Source organism: Vombatus ursinus, unplaced genomic scaffold (genome assembly GCF_900497805.2).
Source record: "Vombatus ursinus unplaced genomic scaffold, bare-nosed wombat genome assembly UNPS02008961.1, whole genome shotgun sequence".
In the NCBI taxonomy this organism is placed as follows: Eukaryota; Metazoa; Chordata; class Mammalia; order Diprotodontia; family Vombatidae; genus Vombatus; species Vombatus ursinus.
The window spans coordinates 10,353,126-10,378,656 of NW_020948739.1; the positions used below are offsets into that span (position 1 = coordinate 10,353,126).

The following is a 25,531-nucleotide window of genomic DNA, read 5'->3' on the forward strand; positions in this document are numbered from 1 at the left end:
CCCCCCCCCCGCCCCACTCACTTTCCAATCTCTCTCTCTTTCTCTGTCATCCCTATATCTTCACTCTCTCCACCCCTTCCCCTCGGAAAGAAGAAAAGAAACCCAAACTCCTCACTCCACAACCCCTCCTTTCTCTCTCCTATCCCCTCCTCCCAACTCTCGCCCTCTCCTCCCCTCCCCCCTGCTATTTATTTATTGGGGGAGGGGGGGTGTTGCCGTTGATTGAAAGGGTATTATTGATTTGTATGTATTTCTCCCAGCGCTGGTGGCCGCCGCCGCCCCTGCCACCACCACTGCTGCTGTTGCCGCCGCCACCGCCGATACGGCTGCTGCCGCCGCTGCTACCGCCGCCACTTCAGTTGCTACAGTATTTCCCATAGTGTTGTTCAGCTCCACCAAACATGTCGGCTCCTGTCGCGCCCCGGGGCGGCCCTGCTCCTCCTCCTCCTCAGCCGCCTATGCAGCCCGAGATGCCCGACCTCAGCCACCTCACCGAGGAAGAGAGGAAAATTATTCTAGCAGTCATGGACAGGCAGAAGAAAGAAGAGGAAAAGGAGCAATCGGTGCTCAAGTAAGGACCACCGCTCCATGTCCGGTTCTCTTTTTCCCCTCCCCCCCGTGCCCTCCCTCCTTCCATCCCTCCATCCCCCTTCCCCCCCCACCCCCGGCGTCTAGACAGAACCTTGTTGTCTTTGGGTCATCCCCCTTCCTCGTTATTATTTTCTCTTAGTCGCGCTGTCGGGTGCGTTTTTGAGAGGGGTTGTTTGGTGTTTTATTGCCTCGGGTGTTTTACGTGTGTCCGTGCGCTGGTGGTGGTAGTAGTGGTGGGGGTGTGTGAAACGGTGTTTAGAGGGGGACGGTGCTGATGTTAAGGGTGCTGCTGGCGGAGGGAAGAGGGGGAGTTTTATTTTGGGCAGTTTTATTTTCCAAATGCCTTCCGGTTTTCCCTCGTATTAGGTTTGCTCTGGGGAGGGGGGTGGGGTGTGTGTTCCGGCAGTGCAGGTGCTGAATTGAGGCTCCTCTGCGTCCCTTCACCCTTTCCCCTCCACCCCCCTCTTGGAGGCAATGACTGGGGCAAGGAATCCAATATGGCCGTGCACAGGTGCTCTTCTCACTGGTGCTGGTGCAAAAGAGGGCTGAGCCGGTGGTTCAGATGTGACGGGTTAGAGGCCTCCGGTTCGGCTTTCTCCTTGAATGCAATTCTGCCCCTGAACGTATTTGGAGGTGCAGAACTGACTGGGACGTGTGTGGAAGTGAGCAAAAGGGCGGATACGTATTCTAGGGGCCTAGGCTCAGCCCTGGCTCTGGGTGGGTGTGCAACCGGCGCCATCTTCCAACCCCTCCCCCTCAGCGTATTTCAACACCCCTGCACTCAGCTGCTCTTCCTGTTTGTAACTACTAAATCTGTTTAATCCAGAAGGACCGATAGTTCCCACCACTACTACACTTGGGTGCCTTCTGCCATGTGAAGTTCTGTTATTCCTATGAATAATCTAGGGGACTGGGATTTCCTTAGGCTGGAAGCAGCAGCAAATCCGAGAGCCACATTTTGGACGCGGTTTAGCAGTCTGTAACTTCAGCACCAGGGAACTGTCCAGACAGGGTTGTGTATTCATTGCTTTGAAACTGTTTCCGCTGTCTGTCAGTGTTGCTCAGAGATTTGTTTGGTCAGGTTCCCTTTAAATGTTTTATGGCTATGTGATTCCTTAGAAGTGCAGTGTGACGGAGACTGTGAAGAAGACATGTCACCTTAAAAATACCACACTTCTTTTTTGGATTGTTCCTTTTTCCTTGAAGAGCGTTGGAGTATGATATTTATGTATACATTTAAGACAGCTTAATTGTCAGAACTGAGGAGATGAAAGCCTTTTGCAGTGCTATCAAATGGAACTTGCCCATATTCTCGGCTTACTTCTTACACACCACAGAAGCGCCCAAAGAAGTGTTTTAGCATGATGAAACTACCACACTGACCTCTAATAACTTAGAGGATTAAAAAAAAAAATCTCTGTTTAGTAGTCTTTCTTGTTCTATAAACAAACCATTCATTTTCTTTGTGTATACACAAACATACATAATATGTATTAGTTTTATTATATTTCATATTTTTAATGAAAACTACTACTTAAAATAGTTTATTGTGTCAAGAGCACATTTTCATTAGATACTCCTAATACCTCCAGGAAGGCACTGTTCCTCTAAAATAACCAATTATCTATGTTATCATGACCCCTGTACTTATGTTACTTAAAAATAATTGGTCTTGGAGAGCTAATATCTGGATTTTAATGCTTGTTTGGCAATTTATTTGTTTCATTAGTAGACTGTGGTATGAAAAAATTAACTCATTTAAATAATTTATTTCACTTAATGGACAATAAGGTTTTGTTTTCTAAAAGCTTTTTAAGTACAGCTCAAAATAAAGATTTTGCCAAAAATTCTTGAAAATTTTTATCTGTAGAAAATTGAAATGGTATTTTCTGTAATTGTTACTTACGGGGTGGTGCTTGAGTGTTGGTAAACTGCTACTTAAGTAAGAGAGAGATTGTGTTGCTGTAATTCACATATTTTGATGTAACTGTATTTTTATTCCTATGAAACTTTATTTTATTGTGTAATTATATATTTAATCAAAATACAGTTCAATGATAATATACACACCTGAAATTCTTTAAAAATTCAGTTAAAACAGAGAGAAATATAATAATTTGTGATATACTCATTTCCAATAGCATGTAATGCCAGATTGACAAATATATTTCTACCTTTATTATTGTTAAGTTTTTTTAATGGTTACTTATTATATGCTTCCAATAGGGTTTAGAAATATTGAATTAAATTTTTTTTTAGGAATATTGGAGTAAAATGTGATTCCCAATGCTTTAGGAATATTGGAGCAAAGTCAAATTTGAAAATTGTTTTCCCTTTTACTGTAATCATACAGACATTCAGTCAAACTTATAGGCACTAGCTTGTGACACTGCTCAAAATTTATTAGCAAAATCTACATTTGTAGTAAGCCTTTTTCCAGGTAGGTCTATGTGTATATAGTACATCTGTAGCTAAACTCATGCAGTAAGCAAACACATGCGATATTTGTTCAGTAAATATTAACTTATTTGCATAGTTTCTGATAAAGACTAGCCTGGCTTATGCTGATGTATGTTCATATAATTTATGAAAGTATACTGATAAATACCTTATTCAGTTTCTTAAAATATGTGTGTATGTTTATATATGTGAACTTGGACTTCCAAATTTATTGTGAACTGAAAATTGACTATCCAGAGTTACAGAATTCATAAGATCACAGATTTAAGTTCATAGGATCATAGAGTTTGAAGGGATCTTAAAGTTTATCTAGTCCAACCCCCTCATTTTGCAGATGAGGAAACTGAGGCTGAGGGAGGTTAAGTGACTAACTTAAGGCCACATAGCTAGTAAGTATCTGAAATGAGATTATTATTATTATTATTATTAAGATCTTAATACAAAGACTTAATTATTTAAGAAACAAAGAATTTGATTATTTCAAAGGCTTAAAATGCCTTACTTTTGTTTTAAATTGTAGAAGAGTAAAAAGAAAGAAGAAATACAAGCATACAAATAATACCTTTTATATTGCTAGGACAGAGGGTTAAAAATCAAAGCTGATAAAATTGGCATTAGTAGGAGTAGCAATGAGAGCCCTTAAGGTATTTGCTAGCATTGTAAAATGTTGGTATTTATGGACAAAATCCTAGCTTTTCTGCAATAACTACTAGTTATTCAGTTATGGTTTAATAGACTCCTTGCTCCTCCTTTTTTATTGCTGTAGTTCTTTTGCTGTTGGCATCTCTACCAAGGAGGTGGACAGGGACAGAAAGAGGAAGTGGAATTCAGATAGTAAGTTCTGCTACTTTTTGCCAGCTTTGGCTTAAAAAAATAATGTTCTAAGAAGTTGATTCCCTTGACTCAGAGGTTTTTGGATAATTGCTAAACTTCTATATTAATCAGTTATACTTTTCCTCATTAGTTTGTGTAATCAAGAACTGCTTATATTATTATACTTAGCACTTCCCTCAGTGCCTACCTAATTCAAGACCCACATTTTTCAGAAAGCTTTCTGTACCATAGTAATGCCATTTGCCTAGGACTTTTATACTTATCAGAAAACTTTCACACCTTTTATCTAGATCTATTATGACTTTTCTTCTTGGAATTCCTGTAGTTTGTATACTATTATGATTTTTTTAATGGATGGAATTATTCACTCTATAAATGTCTCTTTTCATGCTTACTTTAATATTATCTGAAATCATATGTGCTATAACAGGAAGGAAAACACATAGAAATTATTAGAAAATGCATTCATTCCTTTAGCAAATATTAATCTATTTATTTTTGTACGTGTGTCCAGACCTATGATTTCATTGATGTAGGGAACTCATGAGAAAACTATTTCTGATACAATTAAGATCACCAACTGTTGTGCAACTTATATTCTTAGAGAGTTGCTGGGGCCACTAAGGGATTAAGGCACTTGCCCAGGATCACCCAGAGCCAATATATGTTTGGGTCTGAACTTGAGGTTTTCTGGACTTTGGGGACAACTCTCTTTTTGCTCCCCTATATACTTACCACATGCATCACAATATCTCATAGAAGATAAAAGATTAACTATCAAAAGTTGGGAAGCTCTCAGGTCTATCCTTACAGGTCTCTCTCCTCAATTTTTGTTTAAATATTCTGTTAAAAATGAAAAATTAGTTAGCTATTTCAATAAGAGAATTTTATAATCAATTAAGTAAGAACTGTTATGACAGAGTGATAAAACCATTTAGATATATAGGCATTCAGTGGATGGATAAATGGCTATAAATGGTCTTTTAAGAGTTTAGTCTGACAGGAAATTTATGCCATTTAATCATGCAGGCATATAACACAAAAGAATACTGGATTGACATAGAAATTATTTGAATTTTTTACTTTCCACATCTAAACTAAAACTATATTGGTGATTTTTAAAGAACTTAACACGCATCCCCTGAAGTTATTTTGTTATCCGGTGAAGAAAAGCCTAATTAATAAATTCTACATAGTTTCTTTTCTTTAATGCAAACAGGAGGACTAATAGCATGTCTTCACAAAGATAAGCACATATTTTTGTAAAGGACAAGCCAATTTTTGGCAACAATATCTTTCTACCTGAATAGAATACCCTGGAAAAACTTTTCACAAGGGTCTTATTTATTTATTTATTTATTCTTACTGAGACAGTGCCTCTGGAGAGAATTTTATACTATATTGTATAATTAATAAAACTTTAACTTAACACAATGATCTTAAAAGAAATAAAATCCTGAAAAATTCACAGGACAACATAGCTCCTTGAGATCAGGGACTGTTTCAGTTTTGTTTTTGTATTTCTGGCACCTACTAGAATATCTTGTGTATTATAGCTATTTAATACATATGTGCAGAATTATATCAATCTGACAATAATAGCACTGCATGTCAGACATGAAGTAAAAAGGGACATGCATACCTGGAAAAGAGGAAGATTGTTGTTGTTGTGTCATTTTCAGTCATGCCCAATTATTTGTGACACTATCTTGGCAAAGATACTGGAGTGGTTTGCCATTTCCTTTTTGATTTCATTTTAAAGATGAGGAAACTGAGGCAAACAGGGTTAAATGACTTGTCCAGGGTCACACAACTAGTAAGTGTCTGAGGCCAGGTTTGAATTCAGGAAGATGGGTCTCCCTGACTCCAGGCCTAGTACTCTATACACAGTGCCACCTAGCACCCCTTCCATTTCTCCCCCCCCTCCAAAAAAAAAGAGGAAGATGGGATTATCAATTAGAGAAAAGTTCAGTGGAGGGTTGTCAGGACAGTGAAAAACATGGAGTTCACGCCATATGAGGATTGGCTGAAAAAACTAGGGATGTTTATTTTGGAGAAGGGAAGATTTTCCTGTGTTTGTGTGGGTGGGGCATGATAGCTCTATTTAAGTTTTTAAAGGATTGTCACAGTGAAATAGGAATAGACTGGCTTTATTTTGCTCTAGAGATCAGAAATAGGAGCAATGAATGGTGGTTTTCCAAAGGTCAATTTGGGCTTGATAGCTAAGGAAAATCATACTATCCAAAAGTAAAATGTGCTCCCTTGGGAGTCAGTGGGTTCCCAATGACTGGAGATTTTCAAATGAAGGCTGTATGAGCACATGTTCCATTTGTTGGCTATATTGTAGAGGGATATCCTGTTCTTGTGTGGGTTAAACTGGGTTGCCTTTGAGTTCTCTTCCAACTCTGCGTTTCTGTAATTAGCAAAGTAGCATTCCCTTTGTTCTTTTACTTGTGGGTTGGAGTCCTCCAGAGAGTGACTGCCTACTTTCATGATTCAAGGGGTAAACATTTGAGGCTTTACCTCTAATGCTGTAGGTCCTGAAACCCAACTAGTGTGTTATCAGACAGTAGATTCAGTTTTTATCAAAGGCATTCACTCAAATGACATAGCAAGAACATTCATCTCCAAAACCTAGGGCTCATTCTCCCACAAATACACATAGCATTAATAGGAAAAGTGGGCTCAAACTTTACAATGTTAGTGAAGCATATGTGTAGAAAACACATATGACAAAGGCATAACAACTGGTTCTTTAGGATTGGGAGGTCCTCTCTCCCTCTTCACAGTCCTTATGCAGTTCTTCTTGGGGACAGTATCTTACACCTTCCTCTCCACCATGAAATCTCATGTTCCTGAAGCCACCTCCTTCCTTGGGTGACTGCCTTTCCTCATCCATCTGTTCTTGGTGTGTTTCTCTGCTCCTAAATATAGGCATATCTTCTGCCATAAGCCATTGCCACTCTGATGAATGGTGCAGCTGCCACCTTCCAGGCCTCTAAAGGGATTCAGACCTTTTGGAACTCAGAAGGACATTGCCAGTCCTGGATATGTCCATTATGGCCTGCCTGTCTGTCTGCCTAAGATTAGGAATGAATGGGCACAAAAGAGGCAGAGGCAGCCATGTGCGCATAGCCACACTGAGGGAAAGTGGGAGACAGGGCTGCTGCCCCCTCCCCACCAACTCATAGGTCCAGCTCAAAATAGTCCCTACTCTTTATAGTCAGAAAAGCAAGAAAGCCAGCAAAGGTAGAGAATGTTCCTTTTGTAGTTCATTGACTGAGTCATCAGCTCTTCTGGCTAGGCAGCCAGTTAAAGAACTCTGTGTCATCAGACAGTACAAGCCCCTCAGTCACACATAGCATGATGCTGGCTCTCGAGTCTCTCACGCAGTCCATAGGAAGCAGAGAATATCAGGGCATACTTCAAGAAATGGCTGGTCTACCACGACTTAAAACTTTGAATTGTTTCATCTCTCTTCCTTATTCCCTACTAGCAACCTATTCTTAAATCAGGTTGTTCCAAACTCTAAAATATCTTTCATGTCTGTCCTCTTTTTCATTCAAATTGCAAGTAGTTTGGGCATTAGTTATCTCTCCTCTGTATTAGTATAATAGCTTTTCTAGCTAGTCTTTCTACTTCTATTCTCTCTCTTTTTCAGTTTATCCTTCATACCATTTCAGTTCATTTCAACAAACATTCATTAAAAGCCTACTATGTGCTAGGTACTTGGGCTAGGCACCTAAAACAAACAAACGAAAAATAAGACAGTTTCTTCTGTCAAAGAGATTAAATTCTACTAGGGGATTTAGCATGGTCAGAGATAAGTAAATACAAAGTAATTTTAGGGGAAAGAGACTACAAATAGCTGGAGGGTGGGAAATGGGTCAGAGAAAATTTTGCAGAGGAACTGGCACCCAATCAAGCACCACTACCAAAGCCATCTTTCTAATATGCAAGTCTGATCTATGATTAAAAGAATAGTGGTGTTATAAACAGAAACATGGATTCAACAAGTACAAGATTTTTATAGATAGATAATGAGTTCTTCTTAAATTGGAGATGTCTGTGGGAAAACTAGGTAGAAACATGCATCAAATCATTGGAAATTTTGGACTGGGGCCCAGGGGAGAGATCAGAAGTGAAGACATACATTTGGGCATCAGCTGTATAGATGTGGTAATTGAAGCTATAGGAGTGGCAGATTGTCAAGGTAGAGAGTATAGAGAGAAGAGAAGGGGATTGAGGAGCAAATTTGGAGGCATACTGTCACTTAGCAGGTGAGATATGAAAGAGGAAAAGGAGATTAAGAAGGAATCATTGGAAAACTAGGAAGAGAGCCAGGAGAGAGCAGCACCCTGGAAACTAAGGGAAAAGAAAATATCAAGAAGGAAGAAGTGGTCATTAGTGGTAAATGCAGAGTGGTCAAAGAGGTAGATGCCTGAGAGAATGTCACTGGATTTGACAGTAAGGAAGGTGAGAATCATTGTTAGAAGGCAATAAGTGGTTGCAGTGGAAAGGGAAGAGGGTTGAATACCTAAAAGGAAGGAAGGAAGGAATATTAAACAAACTGATGGACTAATTAGAGGTATTCAATTTGTGAAAACCTGGGACCATTTCAACCCCAAAGCCTCTCTAGTTACAAGTCAATTCCCCAAAAATTTCTTTCCTTACATGTAATACAATTGTCATTCTAGTCATTTGACTTCCAACCTTTCTGAAGGTCATCATTGACGTGACCCAAATGCTTAGATTATACAGACAGGTATCACCCCTGCAACATCTCTGAGTAGTGGACATCCAGTCTCTTCTTGGGGAGCTTTCATGAGGGCCACCAATTGCCTTTTACCTTTGTACTGTTCTGATTGTTAAGCTTTTTTCCTTTATGTTAAGCTCAAATCTGATCCTCACAGATCTTCCCTCTAGGAGCCAAGCAGACAAGACATATCTTCTACATGACAGTTTTTCAAATACCTGAGGCTATCATGTTCTCTATTCTCTCCTTTTCTTCCACCCAGTCATGTATTTTCCAGGATAAACATCCCCAATTCCTTTATCTGATCAGCTTTGTCACCATCCTCTGACCTATTGTAAGGAAAAATTTTCTAATAATTAGAGATATCCCAAAGTGGAATGAGTTGCCTCAGGATGTAGTGGATTTCTGTTCCCTGGGGTCTTACTACAGAGGATGGATGAACAATTATCAGAGATGTTGTAGAGAGAATTGCTGTCCAGGTAGAGGTTGGAGTAATGGCCTCTGAGATCCTTTCTATCTGGGAAATTCTAAGTTTTGTGACTGACACTCACGTGTTAATGTCCTTTCTAGGAAGACAATACAGCCCAGGGATCCCAAAGACAGGAGTATTGCAGCAATATCCCTCCTGCCATAGTTTTAAGCAGACAATATAAACATTCAGTATTGCTCTAAAATGGGAATTGAGAAAACCTGGTAATAAAGCATACATATGTTACATGAAAGGCTTTGAAAGGATGTGTGCTGCTTTAGAAGGCCATGCATTTTTCCTCACTAGAGATCTTTAAGTGATGGACAACTGGATGACTGCTTGTTGGGATATTGTAGACAGGGTTCCTATTCACAAATGGTTTGAACAAGCTTAGCCTATGAGCTCCCTTCCAATTCTAAGTCAGAGAACTGAGGTTCATGGCCAGCCTCCAGTAATTCTTACCTGTGTGATGTTGGCAAATCACCTAACCCATTGAGGTTTCCATTTTCTCTCCAAAAAATGAGGCAGTTGGATTCTAAGATCTCTAAGATCCTTTATAGCTCTAAATTCTAAGAGCCAATTCCCCTTCTCTGGAGTTCTTGATTCAGGAGAGCAATTTTCAAGTATTTGATATAGAGAGATTTCTTGTCCAGGCAGTTTGGACTAATGGCCTCTGAGTTTTCTTTTCTTTTTTTTTGGAGGCAATCAGGGTTAAGTGACTTGCCCAGGGTCACACAGCTAGTAAGTGTCTGAAGCCAGGTTTGAACTCGAGTCCTAACTACAGGCTGGTGCTCTATCCACTACTCTCCCTGAGTTTTCTTCAACCTGTGACTGTGCTCTGTGACACACTCCAGTGTTTTAGTGTCCTGTTTAGAAAGGTCATGAAGTTTGTCTTTGCTTTCATATCATCACAACTAAGTCAAACTTGCAGGGTTTTCTTATTTCATCAGCTTTGACTCCTTGCCTGCCCGCTTTGATCCTATGCTACATGACTTGTTATTGATCAATAGTGACTAAAATGAGAAGGGCAGATTTTTTTTTAGACAATTGGGGTTAAGTGACTTGCCCAGGGTCACACAGCTAGTAAGTATCAAGTGTTTGGTCTGAGGCTGGATTTGAACGCAGGTCCTCCTGACTTCAGGGCCGGTGCCCTGTCCACTGCGCCACCCAACTGCCCCTAGAAGAGCAGATTTTTGATCAGGTCTCCCTGACCAGCAACCTTTTTGTGCCACCTCTAAAACTGTCTATCTTTCTCCTTAGAAGGCTGGATTGGTTGCTTTTTTTCCATGCATGGATTTTTTTTTCATTAAATAATGTCTAAATTGGTAATGTTGTAGCATGTTACTCTATATCCTTAGCATGAAGCAAGCCAATGATAAAGCTTCAGGCCACCAAGAGTTTATCTCATGCAAACTGATAGAGAGACCATAATAGAACAGAGTGGCTAAAGATGTAATCATAAAGGGCAATAAAAGAAACTTTTCCTTAAAAAAACCAAACTGTCTTTTGGGCAGCTAGGTGGTATAGCAGATAAGCTCTGGCCTTGGAGTCAGGACCATCTGAGTTCAAATCCGGCCTCAGACACTTGACACTTACTAGCTGTGTGTTTTTCACTTAACCTTGATTGCCTCACCAAAAAAGACAAAAAAATCAAACCAAAACAAAACACAAAAAACCCCCTGTCTTTGTAGATAATACTTAAAAAAACAAACTTCCTTCAGTAACGCAGATGACTACACCATAGAAATTCCAGATATTCAGGATTACTTCAGTATTATATGACAAAGAATCCACAAAAGTTCAGATAACCACAAACATATTTAATGAGTGTGAATTCTATAATCCATTGTGATTTTGTTAATTTGGTTAATGATAGACTCGTAAAATGAGAATGGACCTTATAGATCATTTTTCAGATTAAAAACTTCACTTGTCAGATGAAGATCAGAGAAGTGATTTATGAAAGGCCATGCAGCTAGTTGGAAGCAAATTAAGTGGGACTTCAACACAGACCTCCTGACTCCTAGCTTTGTACTCTTCTCACTATGCCAAGCTGCTTCTCATTGAAAGTATGATTCATTCATTCATTTGAAACCATGTTCCACACAGGCAATGATAGCTGCATTATACATTGCCAAATTATTAGAAAAATAACATTTTTAGTCATGTTGTAGAACTTAAGAATTGACATATTTGTCTTGCTGAGGGGTTGATCATTTACTTGCTTGTTAGATGTGAAATATCACTTTTAGAAGAGGGAATGATTAGATTACTGTAATTCTGAAACATATCTACTAAGAGTTTAAATTATTTCAGTGCAATTTTTGTATTCTTCCTCCACCCACCCTGGAATTAGGTTTTGGGATTCACTTTAGGATTTTTAAGGAGTTAATAAAAAGCACAAAATAACTTTTGTTAAGAATTATTGTGTAAATAATAGGTCTTGTCCATATAACATTTGTTCATGTAATATTTTGAGTCATTAAACCATAATATTCCATTGCTCAGAAATAGCTAAATTATTTCATAGGAATTTTAAAGAAAATCTAGGTAAACACACAAAGACTATGGTGATCCAGCTCATCAATATGTAGCAGAAGCTACTACCACTGTGTGGTAGTACCCTCAATTACTGGTCAATTGGGGTAGCTTTACTGTTTCTTTTCCCCTACTGTTACACAGTAAAATTTTTCTCTTTACATTTTGGAACTAGGATTATAATTGCATTCAATTCCATTGCTAACCTTCAAGCATTTGAAGGGCTAAGGGATTATGCTTCTTTTGCCTGTCCTCAGAGGGCAGAACTAGAAACAGTGGGTGGAAAGTTGGCAAAGAAGTTAATTTAGCCTTGAGTAAGGAAAAAAAATCTTCTAATAATTAGCATTATCCTAAGGTGGACCAGGCTGCCTCTGTACATAATACAGTCTCCTTTACTGGAAATCTTCGAATAGAAACTTTGAGGTAGAGGGCATTCCAATGCAGGTATAAAAGGATTATACCAGATGGCTTTTGAGGTACCCTCTGACTTTGGTGTTTTATGACTGTCAGTGACTGAAGGATTTCCTAATTCATTGTATTTCATATAATATGCATACACAATGGTAGATTGAGTAGTAATAAAAGAGGACTATTCTATGGTGAAAATAGTATGAGGAAGGGAAAAAAGCATTTATTAAATGCTTACTTTGCTATGCACTGTGCTAAGTGCCTTACAAATATCTCATTTGATCCTCACAACAACCCTGGGGTGTAGGTGATATTTTTATCCCAATTTTACAAATGAGGAAACTGTAGCAGACAAAAGTTAAGTGACTTACCCGGGGTCACATAGCTAGGCTCTGTGATGTTTAAAAGTTTGAGAAACATAATTTCTGTGTAATTATTTTATTAATAAGGTTAGCATTTAGGTCAGCAGCACTCTCAAAAGCCAAAGAGCCCTCATGGTGATGGGCTTATAGTTTATATGACCTTGGAAGAGTGGGTGTTCCAGAGGGCGGCAATCAACTCTGATTGGTTAACAATTAATGAGAAGAATGAATATTACAGTGAGAGGTGGAACCATTCTAATGAAGGATTGGTGGATGTACTTCTAAATTGTTCAGCCTTGGGGCAATCTAATCAAAGAATTTACCTACCCCTCCCTGCCCCAAACCTGAGTAGAACATAATGGGCTTGCCCACCTGGGTGGGGTCTGAACAACATTGTTAAGAAGGTTAATCCAATCTTATTATCAGTAATGTCCCTCAGAGATTCAACAACCTACTGGCTTCTGAAAAAAAATTTTTTTGGTCCTAATTTAATAGTTGATTTTTAATATGAGGGAGAACTAATCTGTTTTCTCATGTCTGAGGTTGGATTTGAACTAAGGTTTTTCTAACTCCAACTGTACCACTTAGCTACCTAGTGGATACTGGGCTTGAATTCCTCCCTTTGACACTTACTAGCTGTGTGGTCAGGGGCATTTAGTGTCTCAAAGCCTCAGTTTCTCTATCTGGAAAATAGGGATAATGACACCTTCATTGTTTACCTCACCAGCTTGCTGTGAGCAAACTGTAAAACTCTATCTAAATGTGAATTATTAATCAATTGTGCTGCTTATTGCTCTGTGATTTAATAAATTTGTCATGTAAATTACTGTTTGAATTAAAATTTCAGAAAGGTTACAAACCACTGGCAGCCTCTTTTTTTTTTTTTACATTATTCACCAGTTTATATATCCTATTAATTTTCTGTGGTTATGGGTAACCTTCCTTTTATACTTACTAAATTCAGCATGAAATTAAGAGTTTGGATGTTTTGGGGGCACTACTTTTATGATTTGGGGATATTTAATGCTCTTTAAGAATTTTTGCAAATGAAAATTTAATTATATCTCAACTGATCATCTGTCTTTATAGTTTGTATAATCAACCTACTGGAAAAATAGTGGGAAAAAAACAAAGTATCTCCAAAACAAAGTAGAAAATATATATTTTTAGAGATTGAAAAAAGAAATTCAGGGTACATCAGCAAAAATGGCAGTGAAATGCATGATTTTGTACAAGTTTAAGAACATTATGTCCAACTTGGAATAGGAATCAGTAAACCTTCCTAAAAACCTCAGATCTTAGTTACTGCTGTGTGACTCTGGGCAAGTTATTAAGCCTCTTTGGATTGTAGTATCCTTCCCTGAAAATGAGGAGTTGGGACTAGATTGTGTACCAGGGCTTCTTAAACTTTTTCCACTCACGACCCACAGTTTAAGAAGCGCTGGCAAGATGTCTGAGGGCTTTTTCAAAATATTCAAGATCTATGATCCTATAATGTAGTCAACCAGTAAGTCAATGAATATTTATTAAGCACATACTTTGTGCTAGGCCCTGAGCTAGGTTCTGGGGACAAATACAATTTTAAAAAATCCCTGCTCTCAAAGAACTTAAATTTTAGTGAAAGTGATCGTGTGAGTTAATTTACGAAGTGCTTTGCTAACCTTAAGGCACTGTATACATGCTAGCTACAATTAATTATTATTGAAAGTTATCAAGAAAAAATATATAATTGAGGACTTAGTGTAGTAACTAGATAGTGTCAATAAATTGTTGTAAATGGAAAGTACAACTTTAGACAAGACATACTTTTCTCGAAATTGTAATTGCAAAAGGTTTGTTTGCCTTGCTTAGTTTTGCATTTTGTTTCATTGTAGAAATTAGAGTTGCACATAAACAGAGTCGATGCTAGTTATTTTTGAATGGCCTGAAAACTGCTCTTGTTTCTCATTTCTTTATAGGGCAGGCTTTAAATGGTCTTTTGCTACTTTTATGTCCTCAGTCTTGACTATCAGTGCTACTAACTTATAGAAAATGACATCTTTTGACCTAAAACCAATGCAAAACTGTTTAGCATCTAGAAAATAAGATACTTTGGGTTTTTGATCTACATTTGCTGACTGTCTGAGAATATTCTTGGATACTTCATGTAATTCAATTCATGTGAGTTTTTAGACTAGGCATTTAGTTTCTGTTCCATTATTTAATTAAAAATCAGCTGTTGAAACCTAATTTCCTTAGGTCCAAATCATCACAAGTTATGATTAATGCTTAAAAGATGCTGACTTCCATGTGATCTATGGATGATAATTATAATCGTTATAATAATGATAATAATAGGTAGTATTTACATAGTATTTTAGGGTTTTCAAAGTGTTTTACAAGTATCATCTCATTTTTATCTTCACTACAATCCTGGGAGGTAGGTGCTGTCATTACCCCAATTTTATAGAAGATGAAACTGAGGTAGACAGATTAAGTGACTTGCCCAGGGTCACAAGTCTATTAAATGTCTGAGGCTGGATTTGAACTCTGGGCCCATCTTTATCCACTGTGCCAGTGTGCATGCAAACCTAATTGATAGCAGCTGGGAAGGTTGGTTGGTTGGTTATTGTCCTTTGTTCTCAAAGAGGACCAAAATGACATCACTGGGGTGATTTCTTTTGACTCATGCATAAGTTGGATTTAAGCAAGGCAGAGTTGGAGTCCATTGGCAAGACAAAAGTCATGACAACTGAACATGGTTTGGGATGCTGTGGATGACCTTAACATCTTTGATGTCTAACCAAGCTCTCTGTACTTCACAGCACCTGCTTTAGCTTCCTTCGTGGCCATTGGAACAAATTGTTCTCACCCATTCATTCTTCTGGGGGAAGTCTTCACATCTTTGGGGTAGACTCCCCCCAACTCACTGATGGGTTTGAGACCCCTTGGTTGCCCTCAACCTGGTTTAGCCCTTCTTGGAGCCATAAGTGAAAGTTGGATGAATCAGGTGGACACCGAAAGTTGGTAAGCCTCCTTGAAAAGGGCTAGGTAAACCCTCACACCAGAGGTGCTACTCTTCCCTGAACACCCACATACACCCCAGCTGAAAAAGTACTGTCCACATGACCACTATATATGTGAAGGTGGTCTTATAAGTATCACTTATTCCCATCTTACAGATAAGGAAACCTTGAGACAAAGTTTACTGAATTGTCCATCACTAGTAAATGTCAGAGAAGGGGCTTGAATTCAGTTTTTCTGATTTCAAGTCCACCCCCGCCCATGCCCCATTCTTTTCTCTATGCCAAACTTACTATAATGTAGTATTGCATTATTTTTTGCATGTAAGGTCCTTTTTTTCAAACCTTATTTTTCTATCATGAAATTAATATGGGTAACAGAGAAGCTGGGCTTAGAGTCAGAAAGACTTGCATTTGAATCCTGTTTCATATACTTAAGACAATTTTAAGGTCAGCCAGCCTTATTAACATTTTCTCCATTACTTTCTTAAGTCTAGACAATCAACAAAACAATATATCAAGCCCTGATTTTGAGCATTTGCCAATTTCCGAGATGTAAATGTTCACACAGAAAATTTAACAATCAGAAGTTGGTTGGGATCTGCTTCCAGCACACCTCTGTTCTCCTCTGTAAAATGAAAAGAATAATAGAATCTTCTTCACAGAGTTGTTATGTTGCTAAAATGAGATAATGTATGGAAATCACATTGCAAGAATTATATTAATATGAATTCACCATATCTGATAAATGTTAATATACAGTAGTTCCCAATGTTTCTCCTGGGTCATTCTTCTCTTTATTTACATTTCTCTGAACATTTTTTTCTGGTTCATTTCTGTAAAATGGTGTTTCTCAGACTGTATTCTGTAGGTCCTTGCAGGTTCATCAAGTAGTCTAAGAGGTTCTTGGGGGTACAGTTGGAGTAGATTAGAATGGTGATCAATCATCACAATATCCTTTGCGATCTGTGTTGGACTCTGCCAACATTTTAGTGCTACTGCAGCTTGGGGTGGAGAATTAGCCCTTGGGGGTGCCCTGGAATCCTTCACCTTGGAGCTCCAATTCATGACTTATTCAAAACTGCTGCTGGGTGACAGGGGGTGCCAGAAGAAGAAAAAGTTTCCTTCAACTCCGTTCAATTCGGCATCTACTATGTGTAAGGCAATAAAGGTGGGGGGATGATGCAGTCATTGCTCTCAATATGCTTACGTTCCGCTGACTCAAGTGACCTGAGCCAGTGGGGCCTGCCTAGGGTCTTCTACAATTGCAGTGCTCTGGTCCCATATATTTTGTTAATACAACCCTTGGCTTTAATATAAAAACAAACAAATAAACAAACCAAAACCTCAACTCTTGTGGTTCCTTCTCTTGGGTCCTCACACTTTGGGGACTAAAGTTGGAATAGTCCATGGGCTTTGGGATAGTTTTTTCTGAGTTTTATATTCCCTTCTTTCCCCTTCTTCCTCTATCATCTCTGTGCTTTGAGGCTTCACCCATATTTCTGTTGCCCCAAGAAAGTTCTTGATGTTATTCTTTCCCCTTTCCCCTCAAATTCTTTTCCCCTTCTGTTAACTCCAATTTTCCCATTCTTTGACCCCAGATCTTCAATTTTCTTTACTACATTCTTTCCTTATTCATTCTTCTTATCTGCTTTCATTAGATGTCCTGTGGGAATGGGGACCATGTTACTCAGATTTTCTGGGACAGTCCCAAGTTCAATACTCAGCCCCATTCATGTCAGAAAAAATTAATTCTTTGTCATATCATGTCTCCATTTGGGTTTTGAATGCTGTACTCATTGTACCTGTGGGTCCCCCAAAACCAATTGGGGAAGGAGTCTGGAGGAAGAAAAAGTCCTCTTAAACTCACATTTTTTTTTGTTTTCAGCCTCTATCAAACTCCTATATTGGATTGTAGAGGAAATGGGATTGATGTCTTTTCCTTTTCCATTACATACTGCCCTGGGCTGAACTGCCACATCTATTGATGCATCCCCATTCTTCTCATGGAGAAATCTGATTGAGGAAGAAAGCAACCAGGATTCTCAGAGAGCCCTCTTTGTGTTCCATTTAATGAGTTTGAGATGAATAACTGGGTTTGAGAGTTCACTCACTTCGTGCTTCTTTCTTTCTTTAAAGTCAGTAAGGAAACTCTAATAATTTAGTAAGTGTGTGTGTGTGTGTGTGTGTGTGTGTGTGTTTTAAAACAGCTTTAAAAAATTTGGTGCCATTAATGATAGCTGACATTTATGTAGCATGTTAAGGATTGTAAAGCACTTTATATACGTTATTTCATTAGATCTTCCCAACAATATGATGAGGTAAGAACCATAGGTATTACCTCCATTTTGCAGATGAGAAGTCTGAGGCTTAGAGAGATTAAGTAACTTTTTGGGTCACATACTTATTTCATATGTAAGGGGTGAGTTAAAACTAATTTTTGTGATTGCTGGTCTGAGGCTCTTTCCACAGTGCCACATTCCTCCTTCAGGAGGGAGTCATTTAGTTTTAAAAATTATTGAAAATTTGTTACAACACTGGCTCTGTTGAAATCTTATTTAAAATAAAGGGCTTTAACTATGTGATTTTAATAACCAAGCTTGGCCATGGAGAAGAATCCACTTTCATCCCTTCTTTGCCGAGGTGTGGACCTATTGCTGTTGAATATTATATATGTTGTCAGACCCTGTTGATGTATTGGTTGGTTCTTTTGAACTGCCTCCTCCACCCCACCTCTTTAAAAATTTTTTTTTTGTGTTTTTTTTTTTGGGCGAGGCAATTGGGATTAAGTGACTTGCCCAGGGTCACACAGCTAGCATCCCACCTCTTTTTTAAAAAAATTCTTTGTTACAAAGGCTATATCTGCATAGAAGAAAGGAGAAGAATATATTTGTAAATGAAGGTGATATAAAAAAGAATCAAAAGTTAAAAAAATAAAGTGAGTTTTAATACTGCAAAAAATTTGAGCATCACTGCTGTTGATTATATTTTGACCTTGAATAGCAGTGATGTATATGCATATGTATATGTACATGTATATTTATATGTGTCTATATTGTATTTTCTTTTGCTTATTCCTGGCTGAATGGGTTAAGCTGTTAAAAGCTCCTCTTTGCCTTTCATTAACATAACTAGCAGATCTACCTATTCCATGGTTGAAATTAATCTTTGTCAACTTGGTTGCTATTGGAATTCTTAACCACAACTTTCTGTTCTGACTGATCTGTGGAGTTAACAGCCGAGCCTTAGGGAAAGGCATCATCATCCATTGGATTTCCCTTGAATGCCAAAGCCAGATCCTGCAATGGAAGAGAAATAACATGAGAGAAAGGGACCCAAAGGACATAAATGGCAGAGGAAGACCTTGGGAGAATAGGGGTGAGACAGGATTTTCACTTAGCCTAGCCATCAAACTTGTCTATTTGATTAGAACATGGAGATGTGGAAGCACGGTATTCTGATATATGTGCCTCTAAGAGCAGCAATCTGCAGCTTCTGTCATCCCCCCCCCCAACACACACCCTGAAGCTTCAGCTTACCAGAGAGATGGCCAAGTAGAGAGATACTAGGTTCCTTTGCCATTACTTGACCTAACTTTTGAGCTTGAACTAGGAGACCAAGTCTATCTCCAGTGATCTGGGGGTGAGAGAACTATTTCATGGCTAAGACTCAGAACTTTAAGTTGTTTATATCTCCTCACATGAGGTAGAGGATACAGGGATGCAGGACAATTCAGCTTGGCATTACTTTAAAAATTTTCCTTATGTACTGTTATTTAATGAGTTTCATTATAGTATTAACTTTGTTAAATAACTATATCATCATATCACCTTGTTTGTTTGTTTATCCTCCAAAATGATAGGTAATAGTAATAGCTAATGTTTATACAGTGCTTTAAGGTTTGCAAAGCTTTGTATATAAAGCTTCACAACAGCTCTAGGAAGTAGGTGCTATTATTTTATAGATGAGAAAACTGAGGCAGATAGAGACTTATATGACTTTCCCAGTCATATAGCTAGTTGTATTAGGCAGGATTAAAACTCATGTCTTTCTGTCTCCCAAGTCCAGCACTTGCTCTATTATGCTGTCTATCTGAGTGTGTATGTGTGTATGTATGTGTGTGTGTGTGTGAGAGAGAGAGAGAGACAGGTTGACATGTATATATATATGTGTATATGTATGTGTGTGTGTGTATAATAGAGAGAGAGATAGATATATATATATGTGTGTGTATATATTTAGATATGTATAACATGTATGTATATACATACATACATACATGTATATATATAGAGAGAGAGACAGAGTGAAAGAGAGGGAGAGAGAGAGATGGAGATGGATATGTATATATATGATATATGTGTGTGTGAGTGTGTGTGTATAGAGAGAAAGAGAGTGAAATGTATAAACGTGTGTGTATATTCATATATACATATGTGTGTATATATATATGCATATATATATAGAGAGAGAGAGAGAGAGAGATTGGAGAATGTGATAAAAGATAAGTGGACTTGTTTTTTTCCACAATTTTTGTATTTCTGAAATTTTATTGCTGTGAGTACTCCTTCCATTAATGAAGATTTGCAACTTTTTCACGTCTTAGAAGATCATACTTTCAGGTCTCGACATAGCCACACAATCATTGGTCTTCTGGTCACCAACTCTGGTGATAAGCCCCTGGCTGGATGACCGTTGGTCACCAGCCTGTACTGAAAGCCTTTCCTGTTTGGTAGAACCTGCCAGCACTCAGGCTGTGCTGGCACAGCCTCCACTAGCCCAGAGCTTCCTTCCTGCCCCGGTGGGGCACTGAAAGGGTTTTGTGGAGGACTTTTTGCAAAGTTGAGAGTCAGAGTGGTAAAGTGGAAAGATCCATGAATTTGAAGTCAGAAGACCTCCATTTAAGGACCACCTCAGCCACCGTGCGACCTTAAACAAGTCATTTAGTTTCTCTTGGAATGAGAATATTGGTTTCCTGCTTCTTAAATAAGAAGGTTAGGTTAGATGACTTCTGAGGTCCATTCCAGCTCTAAATCTATAAACTATGGACTAAAATAATAGAAAATAATGTGACAGGCCACATATATTCTGCAACTGAATATAATGCTAATTTGGATTAGTGTTTTACAGACTAGATGCTATAGTCACTCAAAAGAGGTCTGAGTATGTTTCAGATGTATGTTGCAAGTTGTTGTTGTTTAGTCATCGTAATTGTGTCTGACTCTTTGTGATCCCATTTGGGGTTTTCTTACCAAAGATATGACCCTATTTGAGGTTTTCTTGGCAAAGACACTGGAATGGTTTGCCATTTCCTTCTCCAGTCATTTTATAGATGAGGAAATTGAGGCAAACAAGGTTAAGTGTATTGCCCAGGGTCACACAGCTAAAAGTATCTTGAGGCCAGATTTGAACTCAGGAAGATGAGTTTTCTTGGCTCTAAGCCTGGTGCTCTATCCACTGCACCACCTACCTGCAAATACCTTTTAAAGTTGAAACCTTTTAGAATGACTATTCTCTCATTGATTTCTCCCTTTTGTGTGTGTGTGTGTGTGTGTGTGTGTGTGTGTGTGTGTGTGTGTACTGTCATTCTGGAATGGTCAACTCATTATCCTATGAGTGGAGGCAGCTTTGCATAGTGTATAGACTGCTGTACTTAGAATCCCAACTCCATTCAAAGCTCATTTCTGATGTGAATTAGTTGTGTGGCCAAGGGCAAGTCACTCAATTTCTGTAAACCTTAGATTCTGTTACCTCATCTGTAAATTGGGGTTAGTGATGCCTGTAGTATTTAGCTCACAGATTTGTTGTGAGATTAGCAGTGAGGCAGTAAATGCAGAACACTTTGTAAGCTATAAAGGGTTATTTAAATGTCTGCTGTGATGATGATGATGATGATGATGATGATGATGATGGGTATTAGGTTTTCAGGGTGTTAGTCTGATATGAGACAGGCCTAAGAAAAGACCTGTCTGATGATAACAATCTTGCCCATAGTACTGCCCTTTACTCTGATCTGGGTTGTTCATTTGGCTTACGTGACAAAGGAAAGAACATTTTCTCTAGGAAGACACTGTTATGAAGTTCATAGAGTAGGGAGCCCCATTCTCATTAAAGATGGTTGCTAAACTATCCTGTACACAATCTAACTAGACTTCGCATAATGTCTGGTGCATGGGGACAGGGATGGGGGCAGGGACTAGGGTAGTGGTTTCCTCGGTAAAACAATCTCCCACAAAAGGAAAGTCCCTCTACCTGCAAAGCTCTGCATCTTCTCTGCAGCCATAGTCTAGAGCAGCGGTTATTACATCCTTTGGTTTCAGGACCCCTTTTATACTCTTAAAAACTATTGCTCCCCAATAAGCTGTTCTTTATACAGATTTTGTCTATTGATATTTACCATATTAAAAATGAAAAAATCTTAATATTGTTATGAAAATAGTTTGGACCTCATGGATCTACTGTAAAGGTCTTGGAGAACCCCAAGAGTCCTAAAGGTGACCACACTTTGGGAAATACTGATTTAAAAAACTGCCTAGAGCAGTTATGTCAAACTCAAATAAAAATAGGGCCTACTGAATCATACATAAGGATTATTTCAGGCAGCATAATGACTTAGAAAACCACATATTAACATTATATATGCTCTATTATATTTTTATTATTTTGTTAAATATTTCCCAATTAGACACTTTAATTTGGTTTTGTCTGTACCCTGAGTGATCTGCTCCTCTAGCTGAATGTTTGACACTTCTTTCTGAAGTGTCAAAATGGCTTAGAGGACTAAGAGATTACATCACTTGCCTGGGATCACCCAGCCAGTGGATGCAGTCTTGGACATAGCAGGCACTTAATAAATGTTCAATTCATATTTGATGGAATGAGGACTCCTGATGGCAAGGTTTTCTTGTTGCTCTGGTTTGTGGATGACATTGGCATGACTGCATTGAACCCAGGGACAGCATAGAGCCCTAAAAGAGATCACTGACCAGTCCACTCAGGAAAAGTTGTATGAATAAGGAATACATGATGCCTAAATTATGATTTGCAGTAGGATGGACAGCTCATTCATTGGATTAGTCCATCAGAATTTGTCTTTTGGGCAAGTACTGTAGATCAGGGCTTCTTAAACTTTTTCCACTCACGACCCCCTTTCCCCTTTTGCTTTTTTTTTTTTTAAGGCAATTGGGGTTAAGTGACTTGCCCAGGGTCACCCAGCTAGTAAGTGTCAAGTGTTTGGTCTGAGGCCGTATTTGAGCTCAGGTCCTCCTGACTTCAGGGCCGGTGCTCTATCCACTGCGCCACCTAGCTGCCCCCCCTTTTCCCCTTTTGACAGGTTTTATTGGCATTGCATGGCCTGAGGGCATGGGCAGTGCAAAATGCTCATGTTTTGCCTTCAGAACCTAGGCTGCAGTGAAGTTTTGAGATACAGTGTAGTCAAGCACTGCCAGAAACACCTCAGATTCATTATGCGTTTGATTCTTGAATTAATTTTTGGTCATTGCGTGTTCAGAAACCTTTTACTGTCACCAAATCTTTCACGACCCCATATAGGGTCGAGACCCACAGTTTCAGAAGCACTGCTTAAGTGTAGATGGACAATGAGCTAGGCCCAGAACTGAATGGAGAAAAAAAAGTGGTCTGAATTGCATTTACCAAGTTGCACATTACTTTTACTGATCCCAAGCCATTAGATGCTAGCCAGACAAAGACTAAAATGACAGGGTTGCTGCCTTCAAGAAGTTTACTTCCTATTTGGGGGTAGAAACATGTACACAGTTTAAAAAAATGCAAAATATTCACAGTCAATACAAAGCAATTTTTTTGGGGGGAAGCAGGAGCAAATGGAGTGATTAGGGGTAGCTTCTTGTAGGCAATATCGTGTGAGTTCAGCTTTGAAAGAAACTAGGGATTCTAAGAGGCAGAAGGAGGAGATTCAAGGTAGACATCTTTAGTGAATTCCATAGAGTAAAAGGCAGAGAAGTGGGTGATGGGAAGTCAAGTTTAGGTAACAGCTAATAAGCCAATTTGGTTGGACAATGAAATACATGAAAGGGAGTAAGGTGGAGTAACCATGGAAAGGCAAGCTAGAACCAAATTGCAGAGGGTTTTAAATACAAGATGAAGGATTTAGATTTTATCCTCTGGGTGAGAGGGAGCCACTGTACCTGCTTGAGCAGGGACATAACACATAGTCAGATCTGTGCTTTAGGAATGTCAGTGTGGCAGTTACGAGGAGGATATGTTGGAGAGGGGAGACACTTGAGGCAGGGAGAACAATTAGGAGGTTATAGAATTCTGTAAAGTGTAGTTCCTGTCCTGAAAGAACTCTTAATCTAATTGGGGGAGACAAAACTTTCACAAATGAGACAGTCAACTAGTACGTACTTGCTAAATTTTTTTGCCCAAGTGGAGTAATTGAAAAAGGGTTTATGAAGATGGGCCCTTTTGGAGCTTTGGAGTCAACAAGCATTAAGTACCTACTATGTGCCAGGCATCATGTTAAATGTTGGGGCTGAAATGAAAGAGGGAAGTGTCAAAGTGTGTGGGCAGCCAGGGAAGGAGAAATAAGGAGCTGAGCATAACAGCGTGGATCATACGGTCACAGATTTTAAGGTGCCAGGGACTTTAGAGGTTACTAAGTGCACCTCCCTAATTTTACAAATGAGAAAACTGAGACCCAGAAAGATTGAATGATTTGCCTAGGGTCATGAAACTAGTAAATGTCTGGTACAGAACCTGATTCGGGTTGTCCAGACTCCAATGCCAATGCTCATGTAAGGTTAAGTCATCCCACCTTAGATCTCAATGCTATTCCCCTTAGTGTCTTCCCTGGTATAATTCTATTGGGTTGCTCCTTGGTTTCTTACAAATAAAGTAGAACCATTTCCCAGGCCCAGGCAAGCCATCTCTGGCTACCATCTTGATTTAAACACCTCTTTACTTGACCCTGATTCCCAGTTGTACGCTAGTGACAGCTTGCAGCATGACACAACTTGAAATGTAGGTTAACCCACTCGATGTTAGAAGTATTTACCCAGAAAAGCAGGCTTCTAGAAAACTCAAGAGGTATTTAGAGGGAAGATGTAATTACAGAGGACATACTGTTGATCTGGAGCTTCTAGTAGAAAATCAAGGAACTTTTTCTTGTAGTTCTCTGTAGACTATTTCTGAAACCAAAGCAAAGAAACACATTATAGAGTCCATTTATACAGTTCCACACCATAAATTTATATGTAAAACAAGGCAATAATATTTGTTAATAAGGTTTTTGTGTTAATTTTTTGATGGCCAAAGGAGGTTTCTTGGTTAAGTTACCAATTGGCCCATATATGAACCATAATTACATGGCTTTAAAGCTTTTTTGGTGACTATTTTTCCTGCAAAATCTTGAAATTTGGGAGGGACATTTCATTGTGAAGGAACACAGATGAAATAAACCCTTAAATATACGCTATACCTCATATTTTTCAACTTTCTGTAGCACTGACAAGAGTTATCCCTATCTGTTAGAAAACTCTACCATACATAAAAAGAGAGCCCAAAAAAGTAACTAGTTCAATGCTAGGGAATCTTAGGTCAAATTCTTTTGGTAGACACACACATACATAATAACATTAATAACCTCCAAATAGAATGTACACTCCTTGAGGGGAAAGGCTGTTTTGATTTTGTCTCTGTATCTCTATCACCTAGGATAGTTCCTTGCACATAGTAGGTATTTAATAAATGTTGAATTGAATTGGTGATTTTACTAGCACAAGGCAGTCCTCTTTTGATTCTCCTCCAAAAGAACATTAAAAAGTCATCTATTTTATTCATTTTCTTAAACTTCAACAGGAAATCTCAAGGAATTGTCTTGGAACACATGTTTCCAATCTGGCCACCAGATTTTGCGGCAGGAAATATTATCTGCAGCTTCCCAGGGAATTCACGCATCGTGCCACGGCTCAAACTGTCTTCCGACTTACAATATGTTTCCATATCTTCAGTGTATTGTCAAACAGTCCGCCTCTTTCCCTCTACCTTTCCAAGGACAGATTTCCAAGTGTAATCTCCTGCCTTACCCCAGGCTTCTTTCTCCTTTCCCTGATATATGCCCTATCTGTGCCCC

At 38.8% G+C, this 25,531-nt stretch overlaps 1 protein-coding gene across 20 annotated transcripts in view; it reads left to right on the forward strand.

Moving 5' to 3' along the window:
* Window positions 1-401: 401 nt before the first annotated feature.
* RIMS2 (regulating synaptic membrane exocytosis 2) overlaps window positions 402-25,531 on the forward strand; it is an 850,283-nt gene continuing 825,153 nt past the window's right edge. For all 20 annotated transcript variants that reach the window (XM_027849901.1, XM_027849888.1, XM_027849890.1 and 17 more), the window contains exon 1: window positions 402-571. In XM_027849901.1, coding sequence (XP_027705702.1) covers window positions 402-571 — 170 coding nt within the window. The remainder of the gene's footprint in view (window positions 572-25,531) is intronic.